Here is an 18,684-nt window from a genome sequence, read left to right on the forward strand (position 1 = left end):
GAGGGAGGGCTCATTGATGGAGGTGGGGAGGGAGGGCTCATTGATGGAGGTGGGAGGGAAGACTCATTGAAGGGGGAAGGGGAAGGGGAGGCTTGTTAATGGAGGTGGGGAAGGAAGGCTGATTGATGGAGGTGTGGGGGAAGGCTCATTGATAGAGGCGGGGAGAGATGGCTCATTGATGGAGTTGTAGGGAACGGCTTGTTGATGGAGGTGGGGAGAAGGCTCATTGATGGAAGTGGGGATAGAAGGCTCATTGATGGAGGTGGGGAGGGAAGGCTCATTGATGGAGTGGGTGGGGGGGAGGCTCATTGATGGAGGAGGTGGGGAGGGAGGGCTCATTGATGGAGGTGGGGAGGGAAGGCTCATTGATGGAGGTGGGGAGAGAAGGCTCATTGATAGAGGTGGGGAGGCAAGGCTCATTGATTGAGGTTGGGAGGGAAGGAAAGGCTCATTGATGCATGTGGGGAGGGAAGGCTCATTGATGGTGTTGGGGAGGGAAGGCTCATTGATGGAGTTGGGGAGGGAAGGCTCACTGATGGAGTAGGGGGTGGGGGGGAGACTCATTGATGGAGGTAGGAAGCAAAGGCTCATTGATGAAGGTGAGGGGTAGGGTCATTATTGGAGGTGGGGAGGGAAGGCTCATTGATGGGATGCTCATTGATGGAGTTGGGGAGGGAGGACTCATTGATGGAGGTGGGAGGGTATTCTCATTGAAGGGGGTAGGGGAAGGGAAGGCTTGCTAATGGAGGTGGGGAGGGAAGGCTGATTGATGGAGGTTTGAGGGAAGGCTCATTGATAGAGGCAGGGAGAGATGGCTCATTGATGGAGGTGGGGAGAGAAGGCTCATTGATGGTGTTGGAGGGAACGGCTCGTTGATGGAGGTGGGGAGAAGGCTCATTGATGGAGGTGGGGAGAAGGCTCATTGATGGAGGTGGGGAGGGAAGGCTCATTGATTGAAGTGGGGAGGGAAGGCTCAATGATGGAGGTGGGGAGCGAATGCTCATTGATGGAGGGGGTGGGGGAGGCTCATTGATGGAGGTAGGGAGAGAAGGCTCATTTATGGAGGTGGGGAGAGGCTCATTGATGGAGGTGGGGAGAGAAGGCTCATTGATGGAGGTGGGGAGAGAAGGCTCATTGATGGAGGTGGGGAGAGAAGGCTCATTGATGGAGGTGGGGAGGGAAGGCTCATTGATGGAGGTGGGGAGGGAAGGCTCATTGGTGGAGGTGATGAGTAAAGACTGATTGATGGGGTGGGGAGGGAAGGCTCATTGATGGAGGTGGGGGAGGGAAGGCTCATTGATGGAGGCGGGGGAGGGAAGGCTCATTGATGGAGGTGGGGAGGGAGGGCTCATTGATGGAGGTGGGGAGGGAGGGCTCATTGATGGAGGTGGGAGGGAAGACTCATTGAAGGGGGAAGGGGAAGGGGAGGCTTGTTAATGGAGGTGGGGAAGGAAGGCTGATTGATGGAGGTGTGGGGGAAGGCTCATTGATAGAGGCGGGGAGAGATGGCTCATTGATGGAGTTGTAGGGAACGGCTTGTTGATGGAGGTGGGGAGAAGGCTCATTGATGAAAGTGGGGATAGAAGGCTCATTGATGGAGGTGGGGAGGGAAGGCTCATTGATGGAGTGGGTGGGGGGGAGGCTCATTGATGGAGGAGGTGGGGAGGGAGGGCTCATTGATGGAGGTGGGGAGGGAAGGCTCATTGATGGAGGTGGGGAGAGAAGGCTCATTGATGGAGTTGGGGAGAGAAGGCTCATTGATGGAGGGGGTGGGGAGGGAGGGCTCATTGATGGAGGTGGGGAGGGAAGGCTCATTGATGGAGGTGGGGAGGGAAGGCTCATTGATGGAGGGGGTGGGGGGGCGGCTCATTGATGGAGGTTGGAAGGGAAGGCTCATTGATGGAGGATGTGGGGGGCGGCTCATTGATAGGAGGTTGGGAGGGAAGACTCATTGATGGTGGTTTAGAACGGAAGGCTCGCTGATTGAGGTGGGGTGGAAGGGCTCATTAATGGTGGGAGTAAATGCTCATTGATGGTGTGGGGGAGGGAAGGCTGATTGATGGAGGTGGAAGGGAAGGCTCATTGATGGAGGTGGAAGGAAAGGCTCATTGAAGGGGAAGGGAAGGCTTGTTATGGAGGTGGGGAAGGAAGGCTGATTGATGGGGATGGGGGGGGGGCTCATTGATAGAGGTGGAGGCAACGGCTCGTTGATGGAGTTGGGGGGAGAAGGTCCATTGATGAGGTGTCCTCTCTACAGTGTACCGCAGGAAGCATCAGGAGCTTCAGGCTCATTGATGGAAGTGCGGGAAGGAAGGCTCATTGATGGAGGTGGGGAGTGAATGTTGGTTCTGATAGAAAGGTGTCAGAACACACAGAGCATCACAGTTTATCATGTATGGGGCTGTGTAGGCGCATAGCAGTCAGGGTCCCCATGCTGACCCGTGTCCACAGTCAAAAGCGCCTACAATGGACATGTAAGCATCAGAACTGTAGCACGGAGCAATGGAAGAAGGTGGCCTGGTCTGATGAATTACATTTTCTCTTACATCACGTGGATGGCCGGGTCCGTGTCATTGCTTACCTGGGGAAGAGATGGCAGCAGGATGCACTATGTGAAGAAGGCAAGCTGGTGGAGGCAGTGTGATGCTTTGGCCAATGGTCTGCTGGGAAACCTTGGCTCCTACCAATCATGTGGATGTTACTTTGGAGTTCATGCCTGTGTTGGCAGCTAGAAAGACTATGTAAAAGGAGAACCTACTCAATATGAGGTGGGTGGTCATAGTGTTGTGGCTGATCGGTGTATGACCTTTTACCAAAGCTCAAAACAGTATCTATGGCCTTGTTCATGTTTCAAAATTGACAATATGTTGTCCACTGTAAACATTACCCATTCCCTGATGCCCATTTAATAAACCATCCAGTCTACAGAATGTGTCCACGGGCTCCATTGCTTTATTTCATGGATTCTGTTTTTCAGATGACCAAATTCAGTCAGCCCAGGAGCCGCATCTTCCCCTCTCTCTGGTATTGTCCATCGTGACCTCCGGCCTTGTGGCCGCCCTTATCCTGGCTTTCTCAGGTATCATGGTTGGTGAGTCACTACTATTTAAGGAAGCACTCCTCTACAGAACTGCACGAATGTGAAAATCAACTTTTAAAATGTAGTTGTTACCCATTTAGTTTGGAGAGGTTCTCCTTCCAAAGGAGATGTAATGGCTGGTAAAAGTCTGACTCTTTTGAATTAATTTGTTCTTCTATGACCATAGATACCATAGAGCTGGGACGTCCCGGTACAGCTAATCTCAGATAAGATTTTAGACTATAGTAATTGCAGAACTTTTTCCAGCCTGTCCCAACAATGTTCTTCATCAGAGTTTTTAGCCGGTGAGTTTATGATTGCCCCCATTGATGCTCATCACTTGATTTATTCGTGTCTATGGACCTCCTACGTGGAAGGAGAATTTCTGGAGAACCTTCTTGTTCTAGATCAGTCGGCAATTATCCATTTACAGAGCCCCTGTCCCCTCTCTACAGTGTACCGCAGGAAGCATCAGGAGCTTCAGGCCATACAAATGGAACTACAGAGCCCAGACTACAAACTCAGCAAAGTGAGAACATCCACCATAATGACGGACTACAACCCCAACTACTGCTTTGCCGGCAAGATCACCTCCATCGGAGACCTGAAAGAGGTGCCCAGGAAACACATCTCCCTCGTCAGGTGAGGTTAAGAGTGAAGCCTAAAGTATGACATCACTTGACGGTTTAACTCATCATAGTTATATTGTAGTTATAAAAAAGGTTATATGATATTGTTGTATGTACAACTAGTGACATCACCAACCATATTCACTTACATGATCGGAAATCCCTAGGGATAGTTAAAACAATGTGTGAGTTGTTCCCCTAATTCATACCAGGCCCTTCAGATCTGGTGTGATTTTTAATTGGGACCTCATGCAAAATAAAAACAAAAAAACAAACACATGAGCCCCCCCCCCAAAAAAAAAAAAAAATTCTATAGCTGACTGCTCTGGCAAAGCACATTGTCCCCATGGTAATAAGGACAAGGTCCTCTTCCTAACAACCCTGGCATAGTGGTTGTGGGGGTCTGCAGGGAACTTATCAGAATATGGAACCCCACTTTAACAATAAGGGGGCTCACAGATACCATATCACCCCCCGCCCCCCCAATGTGAATAAGTAAGGTATATGTAATACCCCTGCATATTCACGAAACATGTGAACAGTAAAAAAAAAACACAGTTTTTGACAAATCCTTTAATTAATAATAATAAAAAAAAAAGAAGTCCACCATGAATTACATCATCCAATGATGTTGAACCTCATCAATCATGATGCCCGACGCCCACCAACCCGCCAAAGAGAAAAAGAAAAAGCTGCATGCCAACGCACGCCTGGTCGCGTCACTTCACTCCGCTTATATATAAAGAGGAGCGGGGTTTCCTAGGTGATGTCATTGTCCAATTATTGCCATGTCCATATTGCTAAAGGGCGCGTCCAGGCTCTGATAAGCCCTCTGCAAAGGCGCACAACCCAGCGGTTATGGGGGCCTGCGGGCGGGGGGGGGGGGGGCTTCTTGGAAGAAGCTCTTATCCCCATCCGCAATTTTGCTGTGTGAATGTCTCAGCATTCACACGGTTGTCACAAATAATGTGTCTAATATATTAACTTCCTATGATCTTCAGCTCCTTCTAGTGGCCCTAATGTAGTATTTTCCTGAACTATCTCCACCAGGACATTTCTGCATTATGGCCACTAGATGGAGCTGGCAATCATAGGAAATAAATATATTAGACACATTATGGGGATTATTTGTGGCGGCTGTGCGAATGCTGAGACATTCACACGGCAAATTCATTTTTATAAAAAAAGACCCCTTGGATTCTGCAGGCTAGTTCCCATAGACCCCCTCAGATAATCGACGCTCGTCCAGCACAGCCCCATGTGTAGGTACAACAAAATAATCAAATATCGCTTTCGGTTGGACATAATTCTTATGAGCAACTTTGGTCATGGCCAGTTCTTCCCAACAAGACCTTTGCTATATATTATTAGTGGAGACACAAGTCCCTTATCGGAAAATTCCACAAATGACACCAAATTTAAAGCAATTTATACAAAGTGATAACCGGATGGAATTCACTTCCACCTGATTGTCAAAAGAAGTTTCCCTTGATGGATTGATCCATTAGGTGTGGAAAATAATACGGCGCAAAGAGACATTAAATTGCTGTGAACCGCCAGACTTCAAGTGCCGGAGCTCATTTCCTCTATGAACTGAAGATGAAGTGCAATTCCCCAATTTCAGATGGAGAGGAGCGCTATTCTGCGACTCCTCCGCTGCTCCTCCTTGTCTGTTATCATTACATTTATGAGGTGTCAGATGAAGACCTTATAGCGGAATCAGAATCAATTTGTCAGAGGTCTTCGAGTTGACGGAGATACTGTAGATGAGCTCCAGATTCCCGGTTGTCTCTCCAGCCGGAGAACTTACCGCAAGTTTTAATGACCACGACTTCTCGGGTAATGTCAGACATCTGCCACTCAACTTCACACCGGACTTCACGCCGGACTTCACGCCGGACTTCACGCAGGACTTCGCGCCGGACTTCGCGCCGGACTTCGCGCCGGACTTCGCGCCGGACTTCACGCCGGACTTCACATCGGGCTTCATGCCTCGGGCTGCCGGGACCGTCTTCTAGGTGGAAATAAGTAACTTCTATCACTCTGAATAAAATTCTTATATTTTATGTGGAGGATTTATAGAAGATGTCACAAGTCCCCAATTTGGTTGAATTACTTTCAAAAACGGAAACTGGGAGATGGCAGACGGCTCCTCGGGTTGATGACGTTGAAGTTATTCTGAACCTTGTTATACAAGAACATAATGAAATAAAACTTCTCCAGCCGGTGTGGAAACTTTTGTGGTTTCAAAAGTCTATAATGTATAGTAGGTAAGGTTGTATAAAGACACCAGTCCATCCAGATCTGCCTGATCTGAAGACACAAGAAGTTAAAGTGAACCTGTCAGCCGGACTCTGAACATTCAGACTTTGACACATTCTGAACAAGCGGAAAATGAGTTTTAACCCAAGTCACTGATCTCTGTAGCTGCTGGCATTGTGGAGAAATTCATCCTCAACATTCAAAGAGAAGAGACTAAATATGATTCTCGGCCCGATGCCTAAGTCAGGAATTATAGCTGGAAAAGTGTTTCTTCTGCCTTTGGCAGCCCCCCATTCCGTTAAGGCAGGGGGTCCCCAAACTTTCCAGAATGGGGGCCACATTGTATATTTGATCAATATTTATAGGCAAAAAAAACACTTCTATAAATAAATGAATACAAATCTAAATGAACAAATAAACAGGATCCAAGAAAAAACTTCACATCAGAAGCCCCACATGACATTAGAAGTCCCCCGTTCACATCAGATTCCTCCCCTTCAAACAAGGGCCCCCCTTTCGCATCGGATTCCCCCTTCACATCAGAAGCCCCCAAAACCATCAGACCCCTCCCCCTTCACATCAGAAGCCCCCATACCATCAGGGTTCACCCTTTACATCAGAAACCCCCATACCATCAGGCCCCTCCCCCTTCACATCAGAAGCCCCCATACCATCAAGACTCCCCCTTCACATCTGAAGCCCCCACACCATCAGAGTTCCTCCTTCACATCAGAAACGCCCATCACATCAGAACTCCTCCTTCACATCAGAAGCCCCCATACCATCAGAACTCCTCCTTCACATCAGAAGCCCCCATACCATCAGAACTCCTCCTTCACATCAGAAGCCCCCATACCATCAGAACTCCTCCTTCACATCAGAAGCCCCATACCATCAGAACTTCTCCTTCACATCAGAAGCCCCCATACCATCAGGACTCCCCCTTCAGATCAGAAGCCCCCATACCATCAGAACTCCTCCTTCACATCAGAAGCCCCCATACCATCAGGACTCCTCCTTCACATCAGAAGCCCCCATACCATCAGAACTCCTCCTTCACATCAGAAGCCCCCATACCATCAGAACTCCTCCTTCACATCAGAAGCCCCCATACTATCAGAACTCCTCCTTCACATCAGAAGCCCCCATACCATCAGAACTCCTCCTTCACATCAGAAGCCCCCATACCATCAGAACTTCTCCTTCACATCAGAAGCCCCCATACCATCAGGGTTCACCCTTTACATCAGAAACCCCCATACCATCAGGCCCCTCCCCTTCACATCAGAAACCCCCATACCATCAGGCCCCTCCCCCTTCACATCAGAAGCCCCCATACCATCAAGACTCCCCCTTCACATCTGAAGCCCCCACACCATCAGAGTTCCTCCTTCACATCAGAAACGCCCATCACATCAGAACTCCTCCTTCACATCAGAAGCCCCCATGCCATCAGAACTCCTCCTTCACATCAGAAGCCCCCATACCATCAGAACTCCTCCTTCACATCAGAAGCCCCATACCATCAGAACTTCTCCTTCACATCAGAAGCCCCCATACCATCAGGACTCCCCCTTCAGATCAGAAGCCCCCATACCATCAGAACTCCTCCTTCACATCAGAAGCCCCCATACCATCAGAACTCCTCCTTCACATCAGAAGCCCCCATACCATCAGAACTCCTCCTTCACATCAGAAGCCCCCATACCATCAGAACTCCTCCTTCACATCAGAAGCCCCCATACTATCAGAACTCCTCCTTCACATCAGAAGCCCCCATACCATCAGAACTCCTCCTTCACATCAGAAGCCCCCATACCATCAGAACTTCTCCTTCACATCAGAAGCCCCCATACCATCAGGACTCCCCCTTCAGATCAGAAGCCCCCATACCATCAGAACTCCTCCTTCACATCAGAAGCCCCCATACCATCAGAACTCCTCCTTCACATCAGAAGCCCCCATACCATCAGGACACCCCCCTTCACATCAGAAGCCCCCATACCATCAGGACTCCCCCTTCACATCAGAAGCCCCCATAGCATCAGAACTCCTCCTTCACTTTAGAAGCCCCCCATACCATCAGAACTCCTCCTTCACATCAGAAGCCCCCATACCATCAGAACTCCTCCTTCACATCAGAAGCCCCCATACCATCAGAACTTCTCCTTCACATCAGAAGCCCCCATACCATCAGGACTCCCCCTTCAGATCAGAAGCCCCCATACCATCAGAACTCCTCCTTTACATCAGAAGCCCCCATACCATCAGAACTCCTCCTTCACATCAGAAGCCCCCATACCATCAGGACACCCCCCTTCACATCAGAAGCCCCCATACCATCAGGACTCCCCCTTCACATCAGAAGCCCCCATAGCATCAGAACTCCTCCTTCACTTTAGAAGCCCCCATACCATCAGAACTCCTCCTTCACATCAGAAGCCCCCATACCATCAAGGCTCTCCCTTCACATCTGAAGCCCCCATACCATCTGAGCTCCTCCTTCACATCTGAAGCCCCCATACCATCAGGACTCCCCCTTCACATCAGAAGCTCCCATCACATCAAAGCTCCTCCTTCACATCAGAAGCCCCATCACATCAGGACTCCCCCGTCAAATCAGAAGCCCCCATACCATCAAGGCTCCCCCTTCACATCAGAGCTCCCCCTTCACATCAGAATCTCCCATGACATCAGAGCTCTCCCTTCACATCTGAAGCACCCGTACCATCAGGACTCCCCTTTAACATCAGAAACCCCCATAACATCAGGACTCCCCCTTCAGATCAGAAGCCTCCATACCATCAGGACTCCCCCTTCACATCAGAAGCCCCCATCACATCAGAGCTCCTCCTTCGCATCTGAAGCCCCCATCGCATCAGAGCTCCCCCTTCACATCTGAAGCCCCCATCACATCAGAGCTCCCCCTTTACATCTGAAGCCCCCATCACATCAGGACTCCCCCTTCACATCAGAAACCCCCATAACATCAGGACTCCCCCTTCACATCAGAAGCCCCCATACCATCAGGACTCCCCCTTCACATCAGAAGCCCCCATCACATCAGAGCTCCTCCTTCACATCTGAAGCCCCCATCGCATCAGAGCTCCCCCTTCACATCTGAAGCCCCCATACCATCAGAGCTCCCCCTTTACATCTGAAGTCCCCATCACATCAGAGCTCCCCCTTTACATCTGAAGCCCCCATCACATCAGGACTCCCCCTTCACATCAGAAGCCCCCATAACATCAGGACTCCCCCTTCACATCAGAAGCCCCCATACCATCAGGACTCCCCCTTCTCATCAGAAGCCCCCATACCATCAAGGCTCTCCATTCACATCAGAATCCCCCATACCATCAGAACTCCTCCTTCACATCAGAAGCCCCCATACCATCAGGACTCCCCCTTCACATCAGAAGCCCCCATAACATCAGGACTCCCCCTTCACATCAGAAGCCCCCATAACATCAGAACTCCTCCTTCACATCAGAAGCCCCCATACCATCAGGACTCCCCCTTCAGATCAGAAGCCCCCATACCATCAGAACTCCTCCTTCACATCAGAAGCCCCCATACCATCAGAACTCCTCCTTCACATCAGAAGCCCCCATACCATCAGAACTCCTCCTTCACATCAGAAGCCCCCATACCATCAGAACTCCTCCTTCACATCAGAAGCCCCCATACCATCAGAATTCCTCCTTCACATCAGAAGCCCCCATACCATCAGAACTCCTCCTTCACATCAGAAGCCCCCATACCATCAGAACTTCTCCTTCACATCAGAAGCCCCCATACCATCAGGACTCCCCCTTCAGATCAGAAGCCCCCATACCATCAGAACTCCTCCTTCACATCAGAAGCCCCCATACCATCAGAACTCCTCCTTCACATCAGAAGCCCCCATACCATCAGGACACCCCCCTTCACATCAGAAGCCCCCATACCATCAGGACTCCCCCTTCACATCAGAAGCCCCCATAGCATCAGAACTCCTCCTTCACTTTAGAAGCCCCCATACCATCAGAACTCCTCCTTCACATCAGAAGCCCCCATACCATCAGAACTCCTCCTTCACATCAGAAGCCCCCATACCATCAGATCTTCTCCTTCACATCAGAAGCCCCCATACCATCAGGACTCCCCCTTCAGATCAGAAGCCCCCATACCATCAGAACTCCTCCTTCACATCAGAAGCCCCCATACCATCAGGACACCCCCCTTCACATCAGAAGCCCCCATACCATCAGGACTCCCCCTTCACATCAGAAGCCCCCATAGCATCAGAACTCCTCCTTCACTTTAGAAGCCCCCATACCATCAGAACTCCTCCTTCACATCAGAAGCCCCCATACCATCAGGACTCCCCCTTCACATCAGAAGCCCCCATACCATCAAGGCTCTCCCTTCACATCTGAAGCCCCCATACCATCTGAGCTCCTCCTTCACATCTGAAGCCCCCATACCATCAGGACTCCCCCTTCACATCAGAAGCCCCCATCACATCAAAGCTCCTCCTTCACATCAGAAGCCCCATCACATCAGGACTCCCCCGTCACATCAGAAGCCCCCATACCATCAAGGCTCCCCCTTCACATCAGAGCTCCCCCTTCACATCAGAATCCCCCATGACATCAGAGCTCCCCCTTCACATCTGAAGCACCCGTACCATCAGGACTCCCCTTTAACATCAGAAACCCCCATAACATCAGGACTCCCCCTTCAGATCAGAAGCCTCCATACCATCAGGACTCCCCCTTCACATCAGAAGCCCCCATCACATCAGAGCTCCTCCTTCACATCTGAAGCCCCCATCGCATCAGAGCTCCCCCTTCACATCTGAAGCCCCCATCACATCAGAGCTCCCCCTTTACATCTGAAGCCCCCATCACATCAAGACTCCCCCTTCACATCAGAAACCCCCATAACATCAGGACTCCCCCTTCAGATCAGAAGCCCCCATACCATCAGGACTCCCCCTTCACATCAGAAGCCCCCATCACATCAGAGCTCCTCCTTCACATCTGAAGCCCCCATCGCATCAGAGCTCCCCCTTCACATCTGAAGCCCCCATACCATCAGAGCTCCCCCTTTACATCTGAAGCCCCCATCACATCAGAGCTCCCCCTTTACATCTGAAGCCCCCATCACATCAGGACTCCCCCTTCACATCAGAAGCCCCCATAACATCAGGACTCCCCCTTCACATCAGAAGCCCCCATACCATCAGGACTCCCCCTTCACATCAGAAGCCCCCATACCATCAAGGCTCTCCATTCACATCAGAAGCCCCCATACCATCAGAACTCCTCCTTCACATCAGAAGCCCCCATACCATCAGGACTCCCCCTTCACATCAGAAGCCCCCATAACATCAGGACTCCTCCTTCACATCAGAAGCCCCCATACCATCAAGGCTCTCCCTTCACATCAGAAGCCTCCATACCATCAGGACTCCCCCTTCACATCAGAAACCCACATAACATCAGGACTCCCCCTTCAGATCAGAAGCCCCCATACCATCAGGACTCCCCCTTCACATCAGAAGCCCCCATAACATCAGGACTCCCCCTTCACATCAGAAGCCCCCATACCATCAGGACTCCCCCTTCACATCAGAAGCCCCCATACCATCAAGGCTCTCCCTTCACATCAGAAGCCCCCATACCATCAGAACTCCTCCTTCACATCAGAAGCCCCCATACCATCAGGACTCCCCCTTCACATCAGAAGCCCCCATAACATCAGGACTCCCCCTTCACATCAGAAGCCCCCATACCATCAGGACTATCAGGACTCCCCCTTCACATCAGAAGCCCCCATACCATCAAGGCTCCCCCTTCACATCAGAAACCCCCATAACATCAGGACTCCCCCTTCAGATCAGAAGCCCCCATAACATCAGGACTCCCCCTTCACATCAGAAGCCCCCATACCATCAGGACTCCCCCTTCACATCAGAAACCCCCATAACATCAGGACTCCCCCTTCACATCAGAAGCCCCCATACAATCAGGACTCCCCTTTCACATCAGAAGCCCCCATACCATCAAGGCTCTCCCTTCACATCAGAAGCCCCCATACCATCAGAACTCCTCCATCACATCAGAAGCCCCTATACCATCAGGACTCCCCCATACCATCAGGACTCCCCCTTCACATCAGAAACCCCCATAACATCAGTACTCCCCCTTCACATCAGAAGCCCCCATACCATCAAGGCTCTCCCTTAACATCAGAAGCCCCCATACCATCAGAACTCCTCCTTCACATCAGAAGCCCCCATACCATCAGGACTCCCCCTTCACATCAGAAACCCCCATAACATCAGCACTCCCCCTTCAGATCAGAAGCCCCCATACCATCAGGACTCCCCCTTCACATCAGAAGCCCCCATACCATCAAGGCTCTCCCTTCACATCAGAAGCCCCCATACCATCAGGACTCTACCTTCACATCAGAAGCCCCCATACCATCAGGACTCCCCTTTCACATCAGAAGCCCCCATACCATCAAGGCTCTCCCTTCACATCAGAAGCCCCCATACCATCAGAACTCCTCCATCACATCAGAAGCCCCCATACCATCAGGACTCCCCCATACCATCAGGACTCCCCCTTCACATCAGAAACCCCCATAACATCAGGACTCCCCCTTCACATCAGAAGCCCCCATACCATCAAGGCTCTCCCTTCACATCAGAAGCCCCCATACCATCAGAACTCCTCCTTCACATCAGAAGCCCCCATACCATCAGGACTCCCCCTTCACATCAGAAACCCCCATAACATCAGCACTCCCCCTTCAGATCAGAAGCCCCCATACCATCAGGACTCCCCCTTCACATCAGAAGCCCCCATACCATCAAGGCTCTCCCTTCACATCAGAAGCCCCCATACCATCAAGGCTCTCCCTTCACATCAGAAGTCCCCATACCATCAAGGCTCTCCCTTCACATCAGAAGCCCCCATACCATCAGGACTCCCCCTTCACATCAGAAGCCCCCATACCATCAAGGCTCTCCCTTCACATCAGAAGCCCACATAACATCAGGACTCCCCCTTCAGATCAGAAATCCCCATACCATCAAGGCTCTCCCTTCACATCAGAAGCCCCCATACCATCAGAACTCCTCCTTCACATCAGAAGCCCCCATACCATCAGGACTCCCCCTTCACATCAGAAGCCCCCATACCATCAAGGCTCTCCCTTCACATCAGAAGCCCCCATACCATCAGAACTCCTCCTTCACATCAGAAGCCCCCATACCATCAGGACTCCCCCTTCACATCAGAAGCCCCCATAACATCAGGACTCCCCCTTCACATCAGAAGCCCCCATACCATCAGGACTCCCCCTTCACATCAGAAGCCCCCATACCATCAGGACTCCCCCTTCACATCAGAAGCCCCCATACCATCAAGGCTCTCCCTTCACATCAGAAGCTCCCATAACATCAGGACTCCCCCTTCACATCAGAAACCCCCATAACATCAGGACTCCCCCTTCAGATCAGAAGCCCCCATAACATCAGGACTCCCCCTTCACATGAGAAGCCCCCATACCATCAGGACTCCCCCTTCACATCAGAAACCCCCATAACATCAGGACTCCCCCTTCACATCAGAAGCCCCCATACCATCAGGACTCCCCCGTCACATCAGAAGCCCCCATACCATCAAGGCTCTCCCTTCACATCAGAAGCCCCCATACAATCAGGACTCCCCCTTCACATCAGAAACCCCCATAACATCAGGACTCCCCCTTCAGATCAGAAGCCCCCATAACATCAGGACTCCACCTTCACATGAGAAGCCCCCATACCATCAGGACTCCCCCTTCACATCAGAAACCCCCATAACATCAGGACTCCCCCTTCACATCAGAAGCCCCCATACCATCAGGACTCCCCCTTCACATCAGAAGCCCCCATACCATCAAGGCTCTCCCTTCACATCAGAAGCCCCCATACCATCAAAACTCCTCCTTCACATCAGAAGCCCCCATACCATCAGGACTCCCCCTTCACATCAGAAGCCCCCATACCATCAAAACTCCTCCTTCACATCAGAAGCCCCCATACCATCAGAACTCCTCCTTCACATCAGAAGCCCCCATACCATCAGAATGAAATGTCCTGAAAATCCGATGTTGCAAATGAGACCCACAATGATGAACCACAATAGTGAGCCACAATGGTGACCCACAATGATGACCCACAATGGTGACCCACAATGATGACCCACAATGGTGACCCACAATGATGACCCACAATGGTGACCCACAAGGATGAACCACAATGGTGACACACAAGGATGAACCACAATGATGAACCACAATGATGAACCACAATGATGACACATTACGGCACACTGCAACGCAGCTCTCCACTTCCTCCTGCTGACCTCATAACAGGAGGGAGTGATTATATGGGGGTAAGTGGGAGGTGAGGGGGGCATTTGGCAGGGTGGGGTGAGCATTCATGGTCTATTGTTACTGGTATACTTGTCCGTTGAATGTAGAGTGTAGAGGTGGGGGGGAACGTTACATTGTTTCCATTCAGGTAAAAGTGACTTTGTCTTTTCCCCGCAGAGGTTTGGGTCACGGGGCGTTCGGAGAAGTCTATGAAGGTCAAGTGATGTGCAGTCCCACCGACCCGACTCCCCTGAAGGTCGCTGTGAAGGTGAGTCATGCCATCCATTCAGTGCTCAATTACATCATCTACACTACATCCAATCAGAAATGTTGTCAGTGTATGTTATGTAGCAGTTGGATACAATCACAGATGGCGATGGTGTCACATAGATGGTGTCACATGGATGGTGTCACATAGATGGGGACGGTGTCACATAGATGGGGACGGTGTCACATGGACGGTGTCACATAGATGGGGACGGTGTCACATGGATGGGGACAGTGTCACATTGATGGTGTCACATAGATGGTGTCACATAGATGGGGACGGTGTCACATAGATGGGGACGGTGTCACATAGATGGGGACGGTGTCACATTGATGGTGTCACAAAGAACGACGGTCTGTCACAGAGGAAGAGAGAGATCAGGAACACTGATTTCTCTCTTCCTCCAGTCAGTCCATCCCCCACACAGATAGCAAGCACCCCCTAGGAGCACACTTAACCCTTTGATTGCTCCTGATGTTAACCCCTTCCCCGCCAGTGCCATTTATACAGTGACAGTGCAATTTTTTTTTTAGCACTGATCGATGTATTAGTGCCACTGGTCTCCAAAAAGTGTCACTTAGTGTCCGATTTGTCCGTCACAATATCGCAGTCCTGCTAAAAATCACTGATCGCCGCCATTACTAGTAAAAATATAAATGTCATAAAAATATCCCATAGTTTGTAGAAGCGATAAATTTTGCGCAAACCGATCGCTTATTGGGATTTTTTTGGGCAAAAATATGTAGCAGAATACATATTGGAATAAATTGGAAATTCGATTTTTTTACATTTTTTTTTTTTTTATTGGATGTTTTATAGCAGAAAGTAAAAAATATTGTTTGCGTTGTTTTTTTCCAAAATCGTTGTTCTTTTTTTGTGTATAACGCAAAAAAATTAAAACCGCAGAGGTGATCAAATACCACCAAAAGAAATCTCTATTTGTGGGGGGGGGAAAAAAAGACATCAATTTTATTTGGGTAACCAATTGTCAGTAACGCAGTGCTGTATTGCAAAAAATGACCTGGTCATTAAGGGGTAAAACCTTCCGGGGCTGAAGTGGTTAAAAATGATATCATTTTACTATTTTGTGCCATTTTTCCTTTGATAATAAAAGAAATCAGGAGAGATCTGTTACCATGTCCCACCAAGTGAAAGCCCAATCTGCCCCGCCCCCCCCTCCAAAAAAAAAAAAGGCGGTATAATCCACCTGGAAATACTCAGTAGTAGGGATGTCCTAATGCGATTTACTAATGCGTGTCAAAGCTGCAAAACCGTCTTTAGGCGTTCGGATTTACATGACCTTCGTTACGAAGGGGTTAAACAATTATCATTTTTAAAAGCAAATATCGGATACATTGTACTTTAGTAAATGAAATGCCGCCGGGTTTATGTCTGTCTAGAAATATTGTAATTGGTCAGTGAATGGAACATCTGATACACATTTATATTCTCTATGACGAGTGATGTTGGTGTGTTGCAGACTCTGCCGGAGGTTTGCTCAGAGCAGGATGAGCTGGATTTCCTGATGGAGGCGCTCATCATCAGGTGAGACTAATCCCGCCCTATTACTGGTCACTGACCATCGCTGATCTGTAGCGGGATGCCGTCATAGGAGGGAATTTCTATGCCAGAAAGTTCTTACATAAACCAGGGAATGCACCATCATTATTCACAGTTTGTGCTGTGAACAGACCAGGGACATAGAGGTCCGCTCACCCGACCATGTATGATGGATACCCGTGTCCTGGATAGGCTAGGAGAGCCAGGTCCCTCATGCATGCGGCTCCCAGGGATGAGGTTGGAACGGCATCAATTGCACAGGTCTCGCCCCGGGGGGTATGAAGCGATCGCCACTCCACTCTGCATTCCCTCCTTTACTTAAGAACTTTCTGGGAACATTTCGGTGTACACCTCCTGAGATCTCTATCTGTGATTGCAGAACCCTATAGAACCCTATACAACCCTATACAACCCTATACTGCGATCTACTTACCATACTTTGACTGCAACAGAGGGACTTTCTGCTCTACAGCCAGTGAAGATAATGCCGCGTACACGCGACCGGACTTTCCGGCAGACTAGGCCCAAAGGGATTAGTCGGTCGGACAATCCGATCGTGTGTGGGCTAGTCCGATTGTTTTTCGGAAAAAAAAAATTAAAAAATCCAACGGACCTAGAAATAGAACACGTTTCAAATCTATCCGACGGACTAAAAATCGGGAAGACCGGGCGTCTGTGTGCTGGGTTCCGACGGACCAAATACGACGCAAGGGCAGATATTGGCTACTCGCTATTGAACTTCCTTGTTTACGTCATCACGTTCAAAACTAACGGACTTTCAAACGGACTTAGTCCATGTCCAAGTCTGTTCGTTCGGAAAGTCCATCGGAACTCCACCGAAAGTCCGTCGGGAAGACCGTCTGCCGGAAAGTCCGGTCGTGTTTACGCGACATAACAGATCCACCTGTTGCCTGGAAAATGCCATTTGATGTTTTTAGGGTCCTCTACCCGGTCTTATTCCCCATCACACATCCATGCATCCTATAGGGGGACTCCCTATTCCCCAGCGAGGGAAGTCAGTTTGATACACTTATCCGGTGCCTGGAAATGGTCTGTGCCAGTGATGGCAAAGCTTGGCTCCCCAGCTGAGGTGCCAAGATTTGCCATCACTGGTCCATACTTCTGGTCTATACTTCTGGTCTATACTTCTGGTCTATACTTCTGGTCCATACTTATGGTCCATACTTCTGGTCTATACTTCTGGTCCATACTTCTGGTCTATACTTCTGGTCCATACTTCTGGTCTATACTTCTGGTCCATACTTATGGTCCATACTTCTGGTCTATACTTCTGGTCCATACTTATGGTCCATACTTCTGGTCTATACTTCTGGTCCATACTTATGGTCCATACTTCTGGTCTATACTTCTGGTCCATACTTATGGTCCATACTTCTGGTCTATACTTCTGGTCCATACTTATGGTCCATACTTCTGGTCTATACTTCGGCTGGATTGGAGTCATTATTAGTACATCATCAGTTTCATGTTGTTTGCTTTATATACATATTCCATATACCGGCCGGTTAGGTACACATCCCTGGGTATACATGTGATGTGTGTATGTGCTACGTGTGATGCAGCTGCAACTACTTTAGACAATGTTGTCTTGTTTAATATACAGCAGAGGTGACGGTGATGGGATTTTTTTTTTTTACCCAGTTTTTGTATTCTTATTTTTGTAATAAAAATCCCATGTTTAATATGCATGGTCCTCTTGTGACCGCCTTTTATAGAGGTGCTCTTTACCCCAACTTTTGCCTTTTGTTCTATGTCCTAATGAGTTACCTGAACCTAAGGCCGCGTACACACGGGCGGACTGTCTGGCCAACTAAGTTCGTCAGACAATCCGACAGACAGTCCGTCCTACTTTTGAATGAACGGACTTGACCACACACAATGAACAGACAGTCCACCTAAAGCGTGCACGATGACGTGTACGGCACGTACGACGGGACGAGAAATTCGACGTCCAATACACTGCAATGCAACCTTCGCCGTGTAAATCCTTTCTGAGCATGCGCCATACTTAGGCCGCGTACACACGGGCGGACTGTCTGTCCAACTTAGTCCGCTGAACCGTGTTTCAGCAGACAGTCCGCTCGTGTGTGGGCTTCAGCGGATTTTTTCAGCGGACAGTCTGACGGACTTAGTCTTTCGGAATTTCCGTAATACAGTCCGTTCAAACTTGGTTTCAGCGGACAGTCCGCTCGTCAGTAGGCTAGTTCGACGGACTAAGTATGGCGCATGCTCAGAAAGGATTTACACGGCGAAGGTTGCATTGCAGTGTATTGGACGTCTAATTTCTCGTCCCGTCGTACGCGCCGTACACGTCATCGTGCACGCTTTCGGCGGACTGTCTGTTCATCGTATGTGGTCAGGTCCGTTCATTCAAAAGTTGAACGGACTGTCTGTCGGATTGTCTGACGAACTTAGTTGGCCAGACAATCCGCCCGTGTGTACGCGGC

General features: G+C 49.9%; 1 protein-coding gene across 1 annotated transcript in view; it reads left to right on the plus strand.

Moving 5' to 3' along the window:
• LOC143986919 (ALK tyrosine kinase receptor-like) overlaps positions 1 to 18,684 on the plus strand; it is a gene marked incomplete at both ends in the record, with an annotated part of 240,164 nt that overhangs the window by 175,156 nt on the left and 46,324 nt on the right. The window contains 4 exon segments of the mRNA XM_077485327.1: positions 2,978 to 3,091; positions 3,535 to 3,721; positions 14,566 to 14,656; positions 16,137 to 16,201. Of these exon segments, the coding sequence (XP_077341453.1) occupies positions 2,978 to 3,091; positions 3,535 to 3,721; positions 14,566 to 14,656; positions 16,137 to 16,201 (457 nt within the window).

This window comes from Lithobates pipiens, unplaced genomic scaffold (genome assembly GCF_037356315.1).
Source record: "Lithobates pipiens isolate NorthernLeopardFrog02 unplaced genomic scaffold, aLitPip1_a1.2 Scaffold_18, whole genome shotgun sequence".
Taxonomy (NCBI): Eukaryota; Metazoa; Chordata; class Amphibia; order Anura; family Ranidae; genus Lithobates; species Lithobates pipiens.